This window comes from Gopherus flavomarginatus, chromosome 21 (assembly GCF_025201925.1).
Source record: "Gopherus flavomarginatus isolate rGopFla2 chromosome 21, rGopFla2.mat.asm, whole genome shotgun sequence".
NCBI lineage: Eukaryota > Metazoa > Chordata > Testudines > Testudinidae > Gopherus > Gopherus flavomarginatus.
Window position 1 is genome coordinate 22,920,353 of NC_066637.1, and position 22,811 is coordinate 22,943,163.

Genomic DNA, 22,811 nt, shown 5'->3' on the forward strand with positions numbered 1-22,811 from the left:
AGTCCCACCCTCCTTCCCCTCTGCTGTGTATTTGTCAAATTTGCAGTAGAGAAGGAACTGGAGATGTGGTCGGTCCACCCCATCCTTTATTGCCTCTGACAGAAGTGCAAGGTGAGTCAAGGTACATGCGCAGGCCAATAGATGCTACTTTCAGATTCTCCAAATCTGAAGGCATGGTGTGCATGCATAACCCCCAGTGGAATCCAGATAGGGACCACGTATCTCAGAGAACCTCCAGTTACAGTAAATAATGGCCCTTTTATGTGCTATATGTCTCAAATAAACAGTAAAGGAGACCCTTAGCATCTTAGTTATTTAAACATTGTTCTTTCTCTTTCAGCAGGCCTGCAAAGTGCAGAACAACCCCGGAATGCCTTCTGTGGCTCGGTGTGGCACCCCAGCATGCCCTCTGTTGGTCTCATCTCACCCACCATTGAGGAACCTGCCGATAGGGGTAAGCCAAATCCCTCTTTATCCCCCACCCCAAATTTTGCACTTTTCTGTAAAGTTTTCTTTTTCATAATTGTATTGTTTACAGAGAATAAAATTAACAGAAAACTTTACAAAAATGTGCAATACTGTAAAAAACAAAAAAAAAAACAAAACCAAGACTTGCATTGTACCCCTCTAGGCAGTCTCTTCAGTGGTGGGTGGGACATCACCAGTAGAGGGCATGCTGGGACGTTGGCCTGAGCGGGATCCGCGAGGGGTCTGCACTTTGCAGACCTGTGGAAAGGGGGAGACAAGGTAAGTCCTGCTTACCCCGTTCATTTGGAGCATTCAGCGCATAACATACATTTTACATTTGTACCTTTAAAGAATAGTTTCTTACTGTGCATTTTTAGGGTAGGTTTTAAAGGTAACAGTATTTAACAAACCTGGTATCCTATATTATTGTTTATTATAGGATAAGAGGGATTTCAGCCTAGAAAAATCAAATGTTATCCTCTTGTAAAATGTGTCTGTCCACTCTTGTCATTTCACTTTTACACAGGCCAGGCCTATCAACCACTGAAGCCCACCACCTCATCCCTGCTCGCAAAATGATGCCAAGCAGCTCACAGTTAATAAGCTCTCAACACATGACAACTTTCTTTCTTTGCTTCTTTTTGGCTTTCTGTCTGTCATTTCAGAAATAGCAGATTTCAACCCAAACAACATGCGGGGACAATTCAGAGTTACTCAAAATAGAACCAAGAGAGAGATTTATGATTCAGATGAAAACTGTAGAAACAAATGAGGCCTACCTATGTACGAAGAGAAAAATGTAACCAGATGAGCATAAAGAGGAGCAGCTAGCCTTCTTTGGTTTCCTGGATGTTTGAGGGATTTGGATTAGCTTAATTATATTCTAAGAAGGGACAGAACAAGAATCAATGGTCTCAAGTAGCAATTGGGAAGGTCTAGGTTGGATATTAGGAAACACTATTTCACTAGGAGGATGATGAAGCACTGGAATGGGTTCCCTAGGGAGGTGGTGGAATCTCCATCCTTAGAGGTTTTTAAGATCAGGCTTGACAAAGCCCTGGCTGGGATGATTTAGTTTGTGTTGGTCCTGCTTTGAGCAGAGGATTGGACTAGATCACCTCCTGAGGTCTCTTCCAACCTTAATATTCTATGATTCTAAGCTAAACCAGAAAGAAGACACTAGGGCCCCATTTTACTATTTGTGAGTTCCCTGCTGTGTTTCTGACTCATCTGACAAGTCCTTTAGGGTTTTCCCCATCCGTAAGGAAGGTGAGTTGAGTTTGTTAGATACTTTTGAGATCCTTTGATGGAAGGTGCTATAGAAGTTTAAAGTGATAGCATTATTATTGAAGGTGCTATATAATTAATTATTATTAATAGTAGTAGTAATTTGTACTTTGGTACCAATGAGGAGTCTCAAGCTTTTTGCTTTTCCAAAAAAATAGGCCCCACAAACACAGACCAAAATTCAGTTCCTGCTGCAAAAAGCTTATAATATAGTATTTTTACTATAAATCATTCCAGACAGACTACTATTCATTGATAGGTATTTTAAAAGCCAACCGCAAACATTCAGCCAATTTGAAATCAGTTTATTCACAAATATAAATATTATTCTTTTAAAAAACTACTTTAATGGATTAGCTGCTTTGATCTATTGAAGGTCTGTCTTGTAAACCAAACCGATTTCAAAACTGGTCTAGTCAACATCTGCCACTATGGCACCAGTGCCCATCAGGCAAAATAATGACTTCTTCTTCAGCCATTTAATATACTGTATATACTCGTTCATAAGCCGAATATTTTTGGTAAAAAAGTGACACATCAAAGAGCGGGGGTCAGCTTATAAACAGGTCTACACCAAAATTTGATGATTTTAAACTCTATGGAATCATTTAAAGGAATATCTAATACAGGGATTTGCAACCTTTGGCACGTGGCCCACCAGGGTAAGCACCCTGGCGGGCTGGGTCGGTTTGTTTACCTGCCGCATCTGCAGGTTTGGCCGATCGCGGCTCCCACTGGCCATGGTTCACCACTCCAGGCCAATGGGGGCAGCAGGAAGCAGCGACCAGCACATCCCTCGGCCTGTGCCGCTTCCCATCACCCCCATTGGCCTGGAGCGGCGAACCGTGGCCAGTGGGAGCCGCGATCAGCCAAACCTGCGGATGCGGCAGGTGAAGAAACCAACCTGGCCCTTATCCTGACGGGCCACGTGCCAAAGGTTGCCGATTCCTGATCTAAGACATTGTAGTTTTGTTTACTTGGAGCGTCTGCAGGGATGGAGCCCCTCAGCTCCCCGTGGCTGCAGTTCACTGTTTCCAGCCAATGGGAGCTGCAAACGGCGAACTGCGGCCACAGGGAGCTGAGGGGCTCCGTACCTGCAGACACTCCAAGTAAATAAAACGTCCTGACCCAACAGAAGCTTACCCTGACAGGCTGGGAGCCAAAGTTTTCCAACCCCTGAAATATAGGGTTGGCTTATGAAAGGGTCATATAGTTTTTAGAAATAAATCACTGCCCTAGGATTAATGTCACCTACTTTAATAACAAATGCATTGACTTGACATGTTCTGATAGTTCAGTACAGTAACTCCTCACTTAACGTTGTCGCGGTTAATGTTGTTTTGTTGTTACATTGCTGATCAATTAGAGAACATGCTCATTTAAAGTTGAGCAATGCTCCCTTATAATGTTTGACAGCCACCTGCTTCATCCACTGTTTGCAGGAAGAGCAGCTCATTGGAGCTAGCTGGTGGGGGCTTGGAACCAGGGTGGGCGGGCAGTCGCCTTATCAGCTCTCTTAAGTTCCCTGTGTGGCAGCTGCCCAGCAGGCTATCAGTTGTCAGGCAGTTTAGCTGTCCCTCCCCCTCGAGAGGAGGGATAGCTCAGTGGTTTGAGTATTGGCCTTGCTAAACCCAGGGTTGTGAGGTCAGGTCTTGAGGGAGGGATTTGGGGCAAAAATCTATCTGGGGATTGATTCTGCTTTGAGCAGGGAGTTGGACTAGATGATCTCTTGAGGTCCCTTTCAACCCTGATAGTCTAGTGTCATGTGCTTCTCCTGCCCTCTGCCTTGGAGCTGCTCCCAGGAGTCTCCTGCTCGCTATGCGGGACGGGGTGGGGGGGGAAGGGGTGCTAATGTCTGGGTGTTCCTGTCCCCTGCTCCTGTACCCCTTCTCCACAGAGCTGGGTGGGGACACAACAGGGCTCAGGACAGAGGCAGCTGCTGTCTCCAATTGCTGATATACTTAAAAATGCAGTGTACTTAGAGTGGGGTCAGCATACTTAAAGGGGCAATGTGTGTGTGTCTGTCTCTCTCTCTCTCACACACATACACACATCATGTGTGTGTTTGTGTCTCCCCCCTCCATTTGTGCTGCCTTGTAGAGTGCGAGGCTACATTAACAACAATGTGTTAACCCTTGAGGGCTCAGTCAAGTGCTAGTTCATCATTTAGCGGTAAGGCATTCCCTGGGAAATATCCCAACCTCTGACTCAACCAAACTTCACAATCATCATAGCTGTGTACAGTAGTAAATTGTTTGTTTAAAACTTAACTCTGTGTGTGTGTATATATATATATAAATATATATATATATATATAAATATATATATATATATAAATATATATATATATATATATAAATGTACAGTCTTTTGTCTGGTGAAAAAATTTCCCTGGAACCTAACCCCCCTCATTTACATTAATTCTTATGGGGAAATTGGATTCGCTTAACATCATTTCGCTTAACTGAGGAGTTACTGTGTCTATAAGCCCTAAATGTTTCGGGACTTGCCTATTTGATACCTCTCTCCCCATGCTTTACTGGCAAATCTGCAGTTAATGAAGGGTCCCTCAAGCTGGAACCCCTTTGGTGTAAAGGAGAGGGGGCTTCTGGCAAGCTGTTTTCCATGAAGACCCTCAGTTTAGGAAGAGCCCAAATCCGTTTACTTTCAGGGCACCCTGCAAACTCTTTTCTTTACTTAAGGCTTTTCTACACATGCAGAGCTCCTGAAGATGCTACCTATGCCATGGGGAAGGTACTCCACCTCCCTGAGAGAGGCAGTAGCTGCGATAGCCTGTCTCTGGTTCCCTGAGTGCCAGGCCGGCTGAGGCTCTGGCAGCCAGCAAACGAACAGTCTTACACGTAGTCTGGGGCCGGGGCCTGGGCCTTCAGGGCTCAGGCAGCCAGCAAGCCAACAGTCTCAAAGAGGGCTGGCTATAGCCTGGGCGGGGCTCAGGCAGCCAGCAAACAAACAGTCTTGAGGGGGCTGGTTACAGCTTGGGCAGGGCTCAGGCAGCCAGCAAACAAACAGTCTTGCAAGTTCCCTATTCCACTGCATCCCAGCCCAGGGCCCTGGCAGGGGCAGTGTTAGCTGCCCTGGGGTCGGCGGGGATCCAGCCACAACACGCCAAGGCTGGGGTTCTGGGCTTTGCAGCCAGCCCTACAGCAGCTACCCCTGGGCCACATTCTGCCTCCCCTGCGGTAGGTACCTCCGGCATCCAGGCATCGTCTGGCTCCTCTGGGTAAACAGTGGCAGGCACTCCAGGCCAGTCGTCATCCGCGTCTGGGGTGCGGACCAGGATAGGTGGGAGATCTGCCTCGAGCTGCTGCCGAACCAGTGGGGCATCCTTCCCCTCCGCAGGTTTCACCCTGAATGGGCTACAGGCCTAGTCTTTTATACTTCCGGCCCCACCCTTCTCCTTCTGGCGAGGGGGGCGGGGAGGTTTAAGATCTGTCCTCCCAGGTGTGTGTAAGGCTCCCTCCTTCACCCCGGGGGAGGGAGGCGCATCTGCCTCACTACAGGAAGGGTGAGGCATGATAAGGGCTGGTGTTTATGGCTGAAGCAGATAGTGTTTGGGTTTGATTTTGTGTCTGGTTGTCTGTTTTCTGGTTTTAGTATGAAGGAAAGTTTCTGTCTTACGTGGTTGTACATTTGCAAAGGCACTTAGAGCCTGGAATAGTTACTTTGTAATATTGGTTATAAATTGATTAGGCTCTAAGCAGATTTTGTTATATCACACCAGCATCAAGCCAGAACGAGCATGTTTTAAATGAAAATGGGGAGTGAATTTTCAGTAGTCATGGAACTGAAGTGACTGAGGGCATGGATTTCAACAAGGCGTAGCGCAAGCAAGTGCTGTATACATTTCCACACAATTGTGCCTGCCAATACACTGTAATACAGCTCTGCTAATCTTGTCGGTGTGAAGGGTTAACTTGTGCAATTATGTGGCTTTTGTGCACAGATGGGAACTAGGATGAGACTGTTAGACTCATTTACACGTGTCCTGAAATTAGATTTGAATGCATGTCTTCATACATGAAAGGCTAGTAGGTTGGTACACAAACCCTCTATACCACAGAACTCGTTTCAGTGCTTTGTCATGGCTTGTGAAGCGTGTAAGTGCATGAGATCATTATTCTGTGACAATATTTGGTTCCACTGGCATTATCATACAATCATAGAATATCAGGGTTGGAAGGGACCTCAGGAGGTATCTAGTCCAACCTCCTGCTCAAAGCAGGACCAGTTCCCAACTAAATCATCCCAGCCAGGGTTTTGTCAAGCCTGACCTTAAAAACCTCTAAGGAAGGAGATTCCACCACCTCCCTAGGTAACCCATTTCAGTACTTCACCACCCTCCTAGTGAAAAAGGGTTTTCCTAATATCCAACCTAAACCTTCCCCACCGCAACTTGGGACCACTGCTCCTTGTTCCGTCATCTGGTACCACTGAGAACAGTCTAGATCCATCCTCTTTGGAACCTCCTTTCAGGTAGTTGAAAGCTGCTATCAAATCCCCCCTCATTCTTCTCTTCTGCAGACTAAATCATCCCAGTTCCCTCAGCCTCTCCTCATAAGTCATGTGCTACAGGCCGCTAATCATTTTTGTTGACCTCCACTGGACTCTTTCTAATTTTTCCACATCCTTCTTGTAGTGTGGGGCCCAACACTGGACACAGTACTCCAGATGAGGCCTCACCAATGTCAAATAGAGGGGAATGATCACGTCCCTCGATCTTCTGGCAATGCTCCTACTTATATAGCCCAAAATGCCATTAGCCCTCTTGGCACAAGGGCACACTGTTGACTGATATCCAGCTTCTTGTCCACTGTAACCCCTAGGTCCTTTTCTGCAGAACTGCTTCCTAGCCATTCAGTCCCTAGTCTGTAACAGTGAATGGGATTCTTCCGTCCTGTGTGCAGGACTCTGCACTTGTCCTTGTTGATTTCTTTTGGCCCAATCCTCCAATTTGTCTAGGTCCCGCTTTATCCTATCCCTACCATCCAGCATATCTACCACTCCTCCCAGTTTAGTGTCATCTGCAAACTTTCTGAGGGTCCAGTCCAGGCCATCCTCCATATCATTAATGAAAATACTGAACAAAACCAGCCCCAGGACTGACCCTTGGGGCACTCTGCTTGATACTGGCTGCCAACTAGACATAGAACCATTGATCACTATCTGTTGAGCTCGATGATCTAGCCAGCTTTCTGTCTGCCTTATAGTCCATTCATCCAGCCCATACTTCTTTAACTTGCTGGCAAGAATACTGTGGGAGACCATATCAAAAGCTTTGCTAAAGTGAAGGAATAACACGCCCACTGCTTTCCCCTCATCCACAGAGCCAGTTATCTCCTCATAGAAGGCAATTAGGTTAGTCAGGCATGACTTGCCCTTATGAATCCATGCTGACTGTTCCTGATCACTTTCCTCTCCTCTAAGTGCTTCAGAATTGATTCCTTGAGGGCCTGGTCCATTATTTTTCTAGGAACTGAGGTGAGGCTGACTGGCCTGTAGTTTCCCAGATCCTCCTCCTTCCCTTTTTCCCTAGTCTTCAGTGGCAATTCGGCAGAGAGCTCTTCAGTCGCGGATGGTCTTCAGCGGTATTTCAGCAGCAGATAATAAACCTTGCCACCAAAGACAGAAGCACCCGCCGCTGAAATACTACTGAAGACTGTCCACGACTGAAAGACTCTCCGCCGAGTTGCCGCCGAAGACCAGGAAAAAAAATATTGGGACAAATGGCGTCCTGACCATACTCTGGTTGTGACGTGGGACAAACTCCTTAAAATCGGGACAGTCCCAATTTTATCAGGACGTCTGGTCATCCTAACTACATTAGCCTTTTTCCAGTCATCCGGGACCTCCCCCAATCGCTGTGAGTTTTCAGAGATAATGGCCAATGGCTCTGCAGTCACTCCGCCAACTCCTTTAGCATTCTTGGATGCAGTGCATCCGGCCCCATGGACTTGTGCTCGTCCAGTTTTTCTAAATAGTCCCAAACCACTCCTTTCTCCACAAAGCGCTGTTCACCTCCTCCCTATACTGTGCTGTCCAGTGCAACAGTCTGAGAGCTGACCTTGTTCGTGAAGACAGAGGCCAAAAAAGCATTGAGTACATTAGCTTTTTCCACATCCTCTGTCACTAGGTTGCCTCCCTCATTCAGTAAGGGGTCCACACTTTCCTTGACTTTCTTCTTGTTGCTAACATACCTGAAGAAACCCTTCTTGTTACTCTTAACATCTCTTACTAGCTGCAACTCCAAGTGTTATTTGGCCTTCCTGATTTCACTCCTGCATGCTTGAGCAATATTTTTATACTCCTCCCTGGTCATTTGTCCAATCTTCCACTTCTTGTAAGCTTTTTTGCATTTAAGATCAACAAGGATTTCACTGTTAAGCCAAGCTGGTCGCCTGCCATATATACTATTCTTCCTACACATCAGGATGTTTTTTTCCTGCAACCTCAATAAGGATTCTTTAAAATACAGCCAGCTCTCCTGGACTCCTTTCCCCCTCATGTTATTCTCCCAGGGGATCTTGTCCATCAGTTCCCTGAGGGAGTCTACTTTTCTGAAGTCCAGGGTTCATATTCTGCTGCTCTCCTTTCTTTCTTGTGTCAGGATCCTGAACTCGATCATCTCATGGTCACTGCCTCCCAGGTTCCCATCCACTTTTGCTTCCCCTACTAATTCTTCCCTGTTTGTGAGCAGCAGATCAAGAAGAGCTCTGCCCCTAGTTGGTTCCTCCAGTACTTGCACCAGGAAATTGTCCCCTACACTTTCCAAAAACTTCCTGGATTGTCTGTGCACCGCTGTATTACTCTTCCAGCAGATATCAGGGTGATTAAAGTCTCCCATGAGAACCAGGGCCTGCAATCTAGTAACTTCTGCTAGTTGCCGGAAGAAAGCCTTGTCCACTTCATCCCCCTTATCTGGTGGTCTATAGCAGACTCCCACCACGACATCACCCTTGTTGCTCACACTTCTAAACTTAATCCAGAGACTCTCAGGTTTTTCTGCAGTTTCATACCGGAGCTCTGAGCAGTCATACTGCTCTCTTACATACAATGCAACTCCCCAACCTTTACTGCCCTACCTGTCCTTCCTTATCAGTTTATATCCATCCATGACAGTACTCCAGTCATGTCATTATCACTTAATGAAAGCCAAACTAAACTCCATTAGTGACCATTAGTATATTGTGATTTTTTTTATCAGCAACAAGCATTTATGCCATCAAAGTGAACTGTTTAACATTCCTATTATAAGTGCCTATACTCTGGGGTTTTCTAACTCTGCCAAAAATGTGTTTTAGGCTGAAACTTGGCATGCAGGGCATCAGCCCACAAGCATATTTTTTTCATGTAATCAGTTAGCCAGTTGAATAACTCGGATTATTTTGGTTCAACATCGTGGATTAATCACTTTGTAAAATAGAGATTGGCTTTTGAAGTATCCAAAATTTTATGTAAAAGTTGTGTACAGCACAGAAAAAGTGTCAAATATGTTTTATTAACAAGTGTTAAAGGACTGTTTGTTGACAAAACATGTAACTTAATATTGAGTAATCAGGCATTACTATCAAGTACACTCAGAGATATGAGAGTTAGTGCACCATTCAGTACATTTAGTATTTAAACAAGAGTCCAAAGATTACTCTGGTGAGGCGTGTGTATTATACCCTTTTGCCAATACAAATGATCTTTTTCTACTGTACCATCAGCATTGTTCACGTGTGGTTTTGGATGGAATAAACTGTCCCATGCTGTGTACTCTGTGGGAGGTGGTGAGTGCTATCTTTCAAAAGAAAAGTTTACATTCCTCCAGCAGTGAAGTTTAGAGAAAATATGGATCACATCTGTTTTGATTACTCAGCCTCAGGTGAACTGACCCTCTTTTCTATGTGCAACTCAAAAATAGCTTTGTTGTTTAAAATCAAATTCAGTTGAAACATCAGTAATAGTCTAGCAGTTTTACCAAGAACATAACTTACTAGCCTGAGCTTGCATGTTTGAAATAGACAGGAAGATACTGCTTAGTCCTAGAACATGCTTTTACTGTGACCTCCTATCTTAATAGTCTCCATTTTTCAAAACTTCCTGTTGGACACTGGGAATCAGTTCCACAGATCTTAAGTAGTGTGGTGGGATGGAAGAGGTTCTGACTGATTGGTAGCACTCATCCTCTTTCAGGGGGATAGCTCAATGGTTTGAGCATTGGCCTGCTAAAACCAGCATTGTGAGTTCAGTCCTTGAAGGGGCCACCTAGGGATCTGGGGCAAAATCAGTACTTGATCGTGCTAGTGAAGACCAGGAGCTGGACTCAATGACCTTCTGGAGTCCCTTTCAGTTTTATGAGATAGGTATATCTCCACATGTTATTTTATTTATGTGATGTTGGCTGACAGAGGGAAGAGTGTCTTCTGTTTGTCCCTTTTATGTGCATTGCACAGATTCCAAGCTGAGGTCTAGACCAATTTATTGTCTGAGAGGAATTCATAAAAGTAGTAGGGTGAACTGTTGATTGATTGTATTGTCATCCACAGCTATTACTTGAGTACTGGAGCGTGTATTGTGAGCAGTGAGTATTAAATGGGATACAATAAGGAATGTTTTTGTCCTAGTTGTTGAATGTTGGACCAAGAAGATCACAGCCAAGCCAGAGGAGGGAGCCCAGGAAGATCATCACTGTATGTGTAAAAGAAGATGTACACCTGAAGAAAGCAGAAAATGCCTGGAAGCCAAGCCTGAAAAGAGACAGCCAGGCTGAGGACCCAGAAAATATAAAAACCCAGGTGAGAACAGTCTTGATACACTTTGTGAATGCCAGTGAATTTCTGGGGTGGTCTTACACATGACTTTAAAATACATACCAGTTTATTATTCAGATCACCTCCTATAATCTTGCTGTGTTTGTGCTCTGCACTTACTGTTTTTACTGACATGTTTAGGAACTGTTCCGCAAGGTACGAAGTATCTTAAACAAATTGACACCACAGATGTTCAATCAGCTAATGAAGCAAGTAACAGACCTGACTGTAGACACAGAAGAGAGGCTGAAAGGAGTCATTGACCTGGTCTTTGAGAAAGCTATCGATGAGCCCAGCTTCTCTGTGGCTTATGCAAATATGTGTAGATGTCTCGTAACGGTAAGAGTGGCAAAAGTCAAACAGAAGTTTCCTGTGGGTAAGTTCTCCCCTTGCTGCACATCATTCCCATGGACTAAAATGGGAATTATGTAAACACATCCAGGGCAGAATTATACCCTTTAGTATTTGTTATTGAACTTCTTAGTGTATCTGAGAAAATCTTACATTACAAAATTGTGTTTACATGTATACATTGAACACACATGCACCCAGAAAACCCAGAGTGAAATTGACTAGGAGTGATGCTAAAATGATATCCAGATTTGTAGTTACAGGGCGCTGAGCACCTTTGAAAATTTTGTGATTAAATTGCAGTTCAGCCCTAAAAGTAGCTCCATTAAAACAGGATTCCATATTCAAGTTGTGTCACTGATCTCCGAGCAAATGTGTTCAGTTTACGAGTAGAAAGCTGAGGCAATTCCTAAATTCCAGCCCCACAAACTGACCCTGGGTTCTGACAATCAATCCACTCTTTTTGTCTTGAGTCTCATTATCACTGATGGTTTTGTATTCTCAACTGTGTTCTCAATTACACTTATAGTGGCTTTTTGCAGTGTTTATGATGTATTATGTAGAAGCATATTTACACAAACTTTTTAAAGCTGGTTATTTATTTGATAGAGAGAAGGCTTTGATGTGAATTATGTAAATCTGTATCAAGGCACATTTTAAACTAATAAATAGGTATCCTGACTCATTACTGCAGTGACTCTCATGAAAACAGATACACAGGTCATCAATGTGATACTTCATAACCGCTCCAGTAGTGATTCAGTAGCAGAATGGTGCGAATGCCATCTTGAAATGGACATGCAGATTAAAGAACTATTACTGATCTATGATAGAATGTAATGCCTTTTTGGAATTGATGTCATCAAATCCAGAGTTCATTTCAGGCCACAGGTTTGTGCCGTGGCCACACAATTCCAATTCTACATAATACTTGAGTGATTTTTATCCTATTGGTGCACCATGACAAACAATACAGTCAAGGATTGCTGGCCATGCTATTGGCAGTAAAAGTGAGATTTTCCTTATGTTAGGCATCAGTCACACTACTAGTGTCAGTCATTAGACCTGTTACAGCATCTAACACAATAGGTACTTTAAAAGTGCAGAAAGGAAAAATGGAGATTGAGGGTGGAGAAAAGAGGGGTAGAAGTAGAGAAGAGGAGGGAAAACAGAGGAGGAGAGGTAGTGATGGAGAAAACTAATCCTACCAGAAATAGCACCTCTTGTCACTCAGAGACAAGAAACATTGCCCCCAGAAAAGCCATTTCAGGTATCAGAAAGTTTCAGGCAAGACAGAGGGGGGTCGAATCACCAAACTTAAGGTAAGAAACATTTACCTGTGAAATTTGGGGAATGACCCCTTTTTTTCCAAGTGTTCATCCCCGTTTTTGTCATTGGTGGAGCACTGCCCCAGAGTGGTACATTTCTGAAAGGAACCCTGAAAATCATGGACCTGATAAGATTCAGCTACAGTGTGCATACTGTTACATAGGCAATACATAACGAGTGTTCTCTGAATGTTTATTAACAATAATATATATTGTTGTGGCATAGCTCTGGAATCTGAAATGCATAACAAAAATCTGCATTTTAAAATGTTCTTATTTTAAAAAAATCATGGATTCTTTGTAGGGAAACCATAATCTCCTTTTAGGCCAAGAAGTTGTCAGACAAGGTTTAGTATGGAGAAAAATTCCATATCCGAATTCTGAAACTCATAAAAATATGGTTGTCTAATGAAAACACTGGCAAGATGCTTAACTGTAATAGCCTTGCAAGCTCTTCTATTACTGTTTATAAAATATGTAATAAAATGTAACTGCTAGTGATTACTTCAGATCCTTTGTATGTCAAGGTTTAACCGTGCTTTTCCCTGTGGTTTTCTTCCCTTGGGTGCAGCTGAAAGTGCCTATGGCAGACAAACCTGGGAGCACAGTAAATTTCCGCAAGTTGCTCCTGAATCGTTGCCAGAAGGAATTTGAAAAAGACAAAGCCGATGATGATGTCTTTGAGAAGAAGCAAAAAGAGCTTGAAGCTGCTACCACTGTGAGTTTCTTCATAAAATCTCAGTGATCTTTGCTAGTCCAGTCATAGACTCATAGAAGATTAGAGATGGAAAAGACCTGAGGAAGTCATCTAGTCCAACCCTCTGCTCAAAGCAGGACCAATCCCAGCCAAGGCAATCTTGAAGGACTGCTGTGGATGCTTTGGAAAATTTTAATTTCTTGTTTTACTGTGGTTCGGTTTAATAAAAAAGCTGCATTAATGGAAGCCCTTATGATTATATGTTTCTTAGTTTTTGGAGTAAGAGAGTGGGGATGTGAACAGCAGTAACTCTAGCTTTTCAGAAGCGTGTGCTACAGTGTGATTTCCATGTGCATGCTTTCTAGAATTCCCCTTTCTGTTCTACAGCCAGAGGAGAAGACACGGCTCCATGACGAGCTGGAAGAGGCCAAGGACAAGGCTCGACGGAGATCCATCGGAAACATCAAATTCATTGGTGAACTCTTCAAACTGAAAATGCTGACAGAGGCCATCATGCATGACTGTGTGGTGAAGCTGCTTAAGAACCACGATGAAGAGTCCCTGGAGTGCCTTTGCCGCCTGCTCACCACCATCGGCAAGGACTTGGACTTTGAGAAAGCAAAGGTAAAGAAGAGACTGAGTGACAGTGGCTGAACAGAGAGGCAAAAGTGGGGGCTTGGTGCTTCCAGTTGCTGTTGTTTTCTCTAGGAATTTCTGTCATGTTCTGTTAAATCAGATGCTGAGAATGTTTCATCCCCACCCTGTCTCATTGCCTTCCCACCTCTTTCCAATATATTATGTACTGCTGGCTACATTAAGCACCAGCTGAAATATTTTAATTCCTTTTGCTGTTTAGCTGTTTCCAAGTAATTCACCGAGCTACACAACCTAAAAAGTATTTGACATACATAATATCTTCCTTTTACGCATGGAAGCTTAATCTGTCAACCGCAGTCCCCAAAACCTTAAAATGTATTCCAGTTTCTTTGCTCTTTGGGGATTGTGTTACATGTGGAAAAACATCATCAAATGAATTGTTCATGGTAACATCTGCAAGGCATGTTGACTGATCTAAACTTCCTTATTATCAAAGCAATCACAGGCTTATAGAAGTCTTCTGAGTGTATTATTTTCTCTGAAAATTCATCTTCTGTTATGTTGTGTTGTGATCACAAGCTGTATTGTGATGAGGCAGATGTTTCACGCTGCACTGTTGCATTTTCCTTCCCCTATTTTTCCAGTAAATGTAAGTGTAATTTACTGCATTAAACATTAGATTAACTCAATCCTATTGGCATTAGCCATCTGCTTCTATTTCATACAAACCAGGCAAGGGATGAAGACGTATTCAGATTTGCCTGCCAGAACTCAATCAGACACAACTCTGGAAACTGAGCTAATTGTTTTCAGCTGCTCTTAGAAGGGAGTTTCCTTGCAGTTTGGTGGATTGCAGGAATCACAATGGAAACCAATCCTAATCCTTACAATGATCCCCGGGTGGATTGCTGTTTGTTTAGGGGACTGTGTGATGAGCTAGCGACATGCTAGGCAAGGCTGAAAGCTTCTTAACGAGGCTTTGAGCTCTAAGCCGATTATCACCCATCAAGCCTTAACCAGGGTCAGGACTACTCAGGAAGACCCGGGCTTTAAAAAGTCTGCTCCTAAGTGACCAAAGGAGCTAGTGAACAGGAGTGGATAACAAGAGTTTTGAGAGGGAGGAGTGTGATGGGAGCTAGATACACTTAACATTCTTTAAAGTTAAAGCCAGAAATATCCCAATAAAAAACAAAAGAACAACAAAGGAATGAGCTTCAAGAGGAGGTTTGTGAAACAGAAATTAAAAGGTACAACAGTGGGGCCACTAGACAATGGAGATGCGGAAAGAGGTAAAGCCATTGAAGAGAAACTAAATGAATTCTTCCTCAGCCGTGAATTCATCCTCGGCCCTGAAGTCTGATGCAGTGAATTCATTTAATTTCTCCGCAATGGCTTTATCACCTTTGAGTGCTCCATTAGCATCTCTATCATCCAGGGGCCCCACTGGTTCTTTAGCAGGCTTCCTGCTTGTGATGTACTTTAAAAAAATTGCTATTACTTTTTGAGTCTTGGCTAGCTGTTCTTCAAATTCTTTTTGTCCTTCCTAATGATATTTTTACACTTAATTTGCCAGAGTTTATGTTCCTTTCTATTTTCCTCACTTTTTAAAGGATGCCTTTTTGCCTCTCACTGCTTCTTTTACTTTGTCGTTTAGCCATGGTGGCTCTTTTTTGGTTCACTTACTATGTTTTTTAATTTGGGGTATACATTTAAGTTAAGCCTCTATTATGGTGTCTTTAAAAAGTTTCCGTGCAGCTTTCAGGGATTTCACTTATGGCGCTGTACCTTTTAATTTCTGTTTCACTAACCTCATTTTTGTGTAGTCCCCCTTTCTGAAATTAAATGCTACTGTGTTGGGCTGCTGTGGTGTTTTCCCAGCCACAGGGATGTTAAATATAATTATATTATGGTCACTATTACCAAGCAGTCCAGCTATATTCACCTCTTGGACCAGATCCTGTGCTCTACTTAGGCCTAAATCAAGAATTGCCTCTTCTCTTGTGGGTTCCGGGATTAGCTACTCCAAGAAGCTTGACATTTAAGGTGTCAAGAAACTTTATCTCTGCATCCCGTCCTGAGGTGACATGTACCCAGTCAATATAGGGATAGTTGAAGTCCCCCATTATTATTACTGAGTTTTTAATTTTAATAGCCTCTCTAAACTCCCCGAGCATTTCACAGTGACTATCACCATCTTGGTAAGGTGGTCGGTAATATATCCCTACTGCTGTATTCTTATTAGAAGAAGAAAGTACAATTGCTCACCGTACAGTAACTGTGGCTCTTTGAGATGTTGTTGTCGGTGTGGATCCCATGACTCACCCTTCATCCCCGCTTTTCAGAGTCCTCAGCTAAATGGGCTTTGAATTGCAAAGGAACTAAGAGAGGGCCATGACCCTGCTATAGGAGTACTAGGAGGCATAGAAAATATGTGCAGCCCTGGCAGACAGCTATTAAAAGAAATCTGGTCTCATGTACATGGAATCCACATTGACTACAACATCTTGAACAACCTCAATTACTATAGGGTAAGTAACAATACTTTTCCTCAATTCCTCTCCATCTCAGCATCTACACACTAGCTGTATCACCCAACGCTTCAGTCCTGCACTATTGACATCGGTAAGAGTTCTGCCACTAAGGGTATGATTACACTGCAACTGGAGGTGTGATTGTAGCACATGTAGACATACCTGAGCTAGCTTTAACCTTGCTGGCTTGGGTACCATCAGCAGTGCAGCTGCAGCAGTACAGGCTAGCCACCCAAGAACAAGTCCACCAGTGAATCATCATAGATTATTAGAGTTGGAAGGGACCTCAAGAGATCATCTAGTCCAACCCCCTGCTTAAAGCAGGATCAATCCCTAAATGGCCCCCTCAAGGACTGAACTCACAACCCTGGGTTTAATAGGCCAGTGCTCAAACCACTGAGCTAGCCCTCCCCAAATAGATTCAACGTCTGTAAGCCTAAATTGATAGTATCTAGTTTACTGTCAAACTAGATACTATCAATTTAGGCTTAAGTAGAGACTGGGAATGGCTGAGCCATTAGACGCATTGAATCTATTTCCCCCATGTTAAGTATCTTGTCAAACTGTCTTAAATGGGCTATCTTGATTATCACTACAAAAGTTTTTTTCTCCTGCTGACAACAGTTCATCTTAATTAATTAGCCTCTTAGAGTTCGTTGGGCAACTCCCACCTTTTCATGTTCTCTGTATGTGTATATATATCTCCTCACTATATGTTCCATTCTGTGCGTCCAATGAAGTGGGCTGTAGCCCACAAAAGCTTATGTTCAAATAAATTTGTTAGTCTCTAAGGTGCCACAAGTACTCCTGAAGCAAAAGTTTTCCGCTGTTTTTGAATGAGAGGAGTGAAAAAATAAAACTTTTTTGTTATTAAAAAAAAAACTTGCAACTTTTTTTTGTAACAGCTCTAGCTCCAAAATAGGTGGAGGTTGTAATTTGAGAGTTTGGCAAGCCCTTGATAAATAGAAATGCCTTTCAGTGTCCTAGTGAAAATTGATTTTACTGTGGCCAAATTTATAAGCCTTTGGGGAAAAAAACACTTTTCTTGTCAGTAAATGATGGTGCTATTTTTAATGATAACATAACTTGACTGAAAGGATGTTGTGCATATGGATGTGGTAACTTATCTATGTAGTCAAAATATATTGTAAGTTTGTAGTGAATTAGGCAAGGATCCGTAGAATCCCAGTCTCGTTCCCCAAACATCATGTAAGCATTCTTTGGGCCATACATACATAAGTCCAGTACATGCATGAAAGTGTGCATGACCTGATGCACATTTTCACACAGAGCGAATCTAGATCCCTGAATCAATCATACAGTGTATTGCGGCAATGCTCGGTAGACTGCTCTGGAACAAAATTGATTGCCCAGGTAAAGTTGCATTCTGATGCTCGTCTGAGAGTTGATGATGGCATTTGTGTCTTTTTATAGCCCCGTATGGACCAGTATTTTAATCAAATGGAGAAGATTGTGAAAGAGAGAAAAACGTCCTCCAGAATTCGTTTCATGCTTCAGGATGTAATAGACCTAAGGCTGGTATGTACCCACTGAAGTAAGTAAAAGAGCAGAGTCATTAGCACTACTGTAATGGAATATCCCTCAAATGAGAGTAATAATTATTGATTACAGTAGTAGGAATGATGAAAGGAAAATCTATACCCTTTTTGCTCATCCCAGATATCTGGTCATTTGAAAGGTAAGAAGCACTCCTCCTTCCCCACTCCTCGGCCTCATTTTATTGAGGGCTAAGAGATTAGTGTTTGGTGGACAGATTAATTGCTTCAGACGTTTAGGACACTTAGGTCCTGTCTACACTGCAAATACAGACATGTTTTTGTAACGAGTTTTTGATACACTCATCCAACCCGATTACAACAAACACAGCTCAGCTTTTGTCCAAAGTAGGTTTTTGGGTTTTTTATAAACAACATAAACTTGTATCACTTGTTGTGTGTCTATTCTTAGCGCTCTGCTTAACCATGTATGTATCTATGCATTCTGGGTAGCTGTCTCAAAGTGCTGGAATTGGAGATAGAGTGCCCAGAGGACATGAGCACATAGCTACACCAGCAGCACTCTGGGGTGCTCTGAACACACAGAGGATTGAGATGACTAGCCAGTGTGATTACACAAGGGTGTTCAGAAGGCCTCTATGCATCAAGAAAAAAAGTGTGCCCAGTTTATTACAGGAAGTTACATGTCTCAGCCTGTACTGCTAGCAAGAATGATAATATGATTAGCTACCATGATTACAGTATACCCCCGCTATAATGAACCTGTTGGGATCCAAGGCTTTTGTTCATAGTAGCCAGGGGTTTGTTATCATAGAATCATGGGCAACTCTAGCTTTTTTGCCACCCCAAGCACGGCAGGTAGGCTGCCTTCAGCGGCTTGCCTGCGGGAGGTCCCTGGTCCCGCAGATTTGGTGGCGCACCTGGGGAAGGTTCTCCGGTCCCGTGGCTTCAGCATACCCGATGTCGAATTGCCACCAAATCTGGGGAACTGGTGGACCTCCCGCAGGAAAGCTGCCAAAGGCAGCCTGACTGCCGCCCTCACAGGGATCGGCAGGACGCCCCACGCAGCTTGGCGCCTGTCAAGGGTTTTTTCCCCACTTTGAACTTTAGCGTCCAAAAAGTGGGGACCTGCATCATCACTTCTAAGCTTAATTTCTAGCTTAGATCTGGTACGCTGCCACCAGCCAAAAATATAGTGTTTGGCACACTTCCTGTTCCCCCAAAACCTTCCCTGCGGAACCCAAGACCCGAACCCCTTGGGTTTTAAAACAAGGAGAAATAAACCATCCCCCTTCTCCCCCCCCCCCCGAGACTTCCCCCCCCCCCCGAGTTGCCTTGGGAAGCTATACAGATCCAAACTCCTTGGATCTTTAAACAAAGAGGAATTAACCATTCCCTCCTCCTTTCTCCCCACACCAATCCCTGGTGAGTTTAGACTCAATCCCTTGGATTCCAAAACAAGGAAAAATCAATCAGGTTCTTAAAAAGAAAGCTTTTAATTAAAGAAAGAAAAAGTAAAAATTATCTCTGTAAAATCAGGATGGAAAATGTTTACAGGGTATTCAGATTCATATAGACTAGAGAGACTTCCCCCTACAGCCTGAGATTCAAAGTTACAGCAAACAGAGGTAAAAATCCTTCCAGCAAAAGGAAAAACATTCACAAGTTGAAAGAAAACAAATATAAGACTTGCCTGGCTACTTAGAAGTTTGAAACATGAAAGACTGATTCAGAAAGAAAAGGAGAGTCTGGTTGTACGTCTGGTCCTTCTTTTTCCCAAGAGCAAACAACGAACAAAACAATGACTTCCCTGCACCAAGATTTGAAAGTATCTTGTCCTCCCATTGGTCTTCTGGTCAGGTGTCAGCCAAGCTTACTGAGCTTCTTAACCCTTTACAGGTAAAAGAGACATTAACCCTTAACTATCTGTTTATGACAGCACCCCAAGCATGCGCTTGGAGTGCTGGTGCCTGGAACCATCGCTGCATAGAATATCAGGGTTGGAAGGGACCTCAGGAGATCATCTAATCCAACCTGCTGCTCAAAGCAGGACTAAGCCCCAAACAGATTTTTGCCCGAGTTCCCTAAATGGCCCCCTCAAGGATTAAACTCACAACCCTGGGTTTAGCAGGCCAATGCTCAAACCACTGAGCTATCCCTCCCGGACATTAAAAGCCTCTAAGGAAGGAGATTCCACCATCTCCCTAAGGAACCCATTCCAGTGCTTCACCACCCTCCTAGTGGAAAGGTGTTTTTCCTAATATCCAACTTAAACCTCCCCCAATGCAATTTAAGACCATTTCTCCTTGTTCTGTCATCTGATACCATTGAGAACAGTCTAGATCCATCCTCTTTGGAACCCCCTTTCAGGTAGCTGAAAGTGGCTATCAAATCCCCCCTCGTTCTTCTCTTCTGCAGACTAAATCATCCCAGTTCCCTCAGCCTTTCCTCATAAATCATGTGCTCCAGGCCCCTAATCATTTTTGTTGACCTCTGCTGGACTCTCTCCAATTTTTCCACATCTTTCTTGTAGTATGGGGCCCAAAACTGGACACAGTACTCCAGATGAGGCCTCACCAATGCCAAATAGAGGGGAATGTTCACATCCCTTGATCAGCTGGCAATGCTCCTACTTATACAGCCCAAAAATGTCGTTAGCCTTCTTAGCAACAAGAGCACACTGCTGACTCATATCGAGCTTCTCATCCACTGTAACCCCTAGGTCCTTTTCTGCAGAACTGCTTCCTAGCCATTCGGTCCCTAGTCTGTAACAGTGAATGGGATTCTTCCGTCCTGTGTGCAGGACTCTGCACTTGTCCTTGTTGATTTCTTTTGGCCCAATCCTCCAATTTGTCTAGGTCCCGCTATATCCTATCCCTACCATCCAGCATATCTACCACTCCTCCCAGTTTAGTGTCATCTGCAAACTTGCTGAGGGTGCTGTCCACACCATCTTCCAGATCATTAATGAAGATACTGAATGAAAACAGCCCGAGGACTGACCCTTGGGGCACTCTGCTTGATACCAGCTGCCAGCTAGACATGGAGCCATTGATCACTACCTGTTGAGCTCGATGATCTAGCCAGCTTCGTATCCACTTTATAGTCCATTCATCCAGCCCATACTTCTTTAACTTGCTGGCAAGAATACTGTGGGAGACCATATCAAAAACTTTGCTAAAGTCAAGGAATAACACGCCCACTGCTTTTCCCTCATCCACAGAGCCAGTTATCTTATCATAGAAGGCAATTAGGTTAGTCAGGCGTGACTTGCCCTTATGAATCCATGCTGACTGTTCCTGATCCTCTAAGTGTTTCAAAATTGATTCCTTGAGGACCTGCTCCGTGATTTTTCCAGGAACTGAGGTGAGGCTGACTGCCCTGTAGTTCCCCGGATCTTCCTCTTTCCCTTTTTTAAAGATGGGCACTACATTAGCCTTTTTCCAGTCATCCGGGACCTCTCCCGTTCACCATGAGTTTTCAAAGATAATGGCCAATGGCTCTGCAATCACATCCGCCAACTCCTTTAGCACCCTCGGATGCAGCGCATCCGGCCCCATGGACTTGTGCATGTCCAGCTTTTCTAAATAGTCCTGAAACACTTCTTTCTCCACAGAGGGCTGGTCACCTCCTCCCCATGCTTTGCTGCCCAGTGCAGCAGTCTGGGAGCTGACCTTGTTCGTGAAGACAGAGGCAAAAAAAACATTGAGTACATTAGGTTTTTCCTCATCCTCTGTCACTAGGTTGCCTCCCTCATTCAGTAAAGGGCCCACACTTTCCTTGACCTTCTTCTTGACCTTCTTCTAACATACTTGTAGAAACCCTTCTTGTTACTCTTAACATCCCTTGCTAGCTGCAACTCCAAGTGTGATTTGGCCTTCCTGATTTCTGCCCTGAGTTGGTTCCTCCAGCACTTGCACCAGGAAATTGTCCCCTACATTTTCCAAAAACTTCCTGGGTTGTCTGTGCACCGCTGTATTGCTCTCCCAGCAGATATCGGAGTGATCGACGTCCCCCATGAGAACCAGGACCTGTGATCTAGTAACTTCTGTTAGTTGCCTGAAGACAATCTCGTCCACCTCATCCCCCTGGTGTGGTGGTCTATAGCAGACTCCCACCACGACATCACTCTTGTTGCTAGGGTGACCAGATCGCAAGTGTGAAAAATCAGGACCGGTGTGTGTGTGTGTGTGTGTAATAGGAGCCCATAAAAAAAAAAGCCCCAAATATCGGGACTGTCCCTATAAAATCGGGACATCTGGTCACCTACTTGTTGCTCACACTTCTAAACTTAATCCAGAGACTCTCAGGTTTTTCTGCAGTTTCATACTGGAGCTCTGAGCAGTCATACTGTTCTCTTACATACAATGCAACTTCCCTACCTTTTCTGCCCTGCCTGTCCTCCCTGAACAGTTTATAGTGAAAGGACAATAAAAAAAAATGGGCAGAGGGACTGGGACTTGAGCTGTCAGTCCCAGGCGGCTGGGGGCTTCAGGCTGTCTGCCCTGTATGGCTGGGGTTGGGGCTCTGGGCTGTCAGCCATGTACGGTTGCGGCTGGGCTCGGGGCTGTCAGCCTTGCATGGCAGTGGGGTTGGGGCTTCAGGCTGTCAGCCTTGGATGGCAGTGGGGTTGGAGCTCCGGGCTGTCAAGCCCTGCACGGGGGCAGGCCTTTGGGCTGTCAGCCCTGCATGGTGGGTTTGGGGCTCCAGGCTTCAGCCCTGCGCACTGGGGCTCTGGCTTCAGCCCCTGGCAGGAGGAGGTGGGATAGGGGCCTACTGCTTAGTTTCTGCCCTTGGGCTCAACGTATGACGCTGGATAAAAATTGTTGTTTTTTTTTACAATAGAGTACTTACTGTAGTCAGGATCCAGGGACCGGGTTTGTTATACCAAAAGGTTCATAATAAGGAAGGGTCTTGTAGCGGGGATGTACATATTAACCATAGTATGTGTGGACACAAATTACCTTTAGAGCCAGCCACATCAATAACTGGTTCCAAACTTGTCTGAAAGTTAGTGAGGATGAGTTCAATCTAAACTAAAAATGTAAAAAAAGCTAAAATATAGCCACACTAAAGCTTAATACATAACCTGGGCTTTAATGCCGTTACAGAGTATAATTGAGGTCATCTACACTAAAAATTGTAAACAGGTTGTAGCCAGGTCAAGAAACAACCATGGTATATTTGGATCCCTTGTGTTTTGGGGTAGATGAATGTGTACA

At 44.0% G+C, this 22,811-nt stretch overlaps 1 protein-coding gene across 25 annotated transcripts in view; it reads left to right on the top strand.

The window, feature by feature from the left end:
• Positions 1–22,811, top strand: part of EIF4G3 (eukaryotic translation initiation factor 4 gamma 3) — a 529,091-nt gene that overhangs the window by 428,696 nt on the left and 77,584 nt on the right. For 11 of the 25 annotated variants that reach the window (XR_007770674.1, XM_050931132.1, XM_050931138.1 and 8 more), the window contains 6 exons: positions 341–454; positions 10,383–10,553; positions 10,710–10,907; positions 12,819–12,965; positions 13,332–13,568; positions 17,507–17,611. Coding sequence is in view for 24 of the 25 variants with exons in the window: in XM_050931132.1 (XP_050787089.1) it covers positions 341–454; positions 10,383–10,553; positions 10,710–10,907; positions 12,819–12,965; positions 13,332–13,568; positions 17,507–17,611 (972 nt within the window). In the remaining variant the exon portion in view is untranslated. Of the gene's footprint in view, positions 1–340; positions 455–631; positions 748–10,382; positions 10,554–10,709; positions 10,908–12,818; positions 12,966–13,331; positions 13,569–17,506; positions 17,612–22,811 lie in introns of those variants that run through there. The other 14 variants (XM_050931144.1, XM_050931148.1, XM_050931149.1 and 11 more) reach the window with 3 other exon arrangements.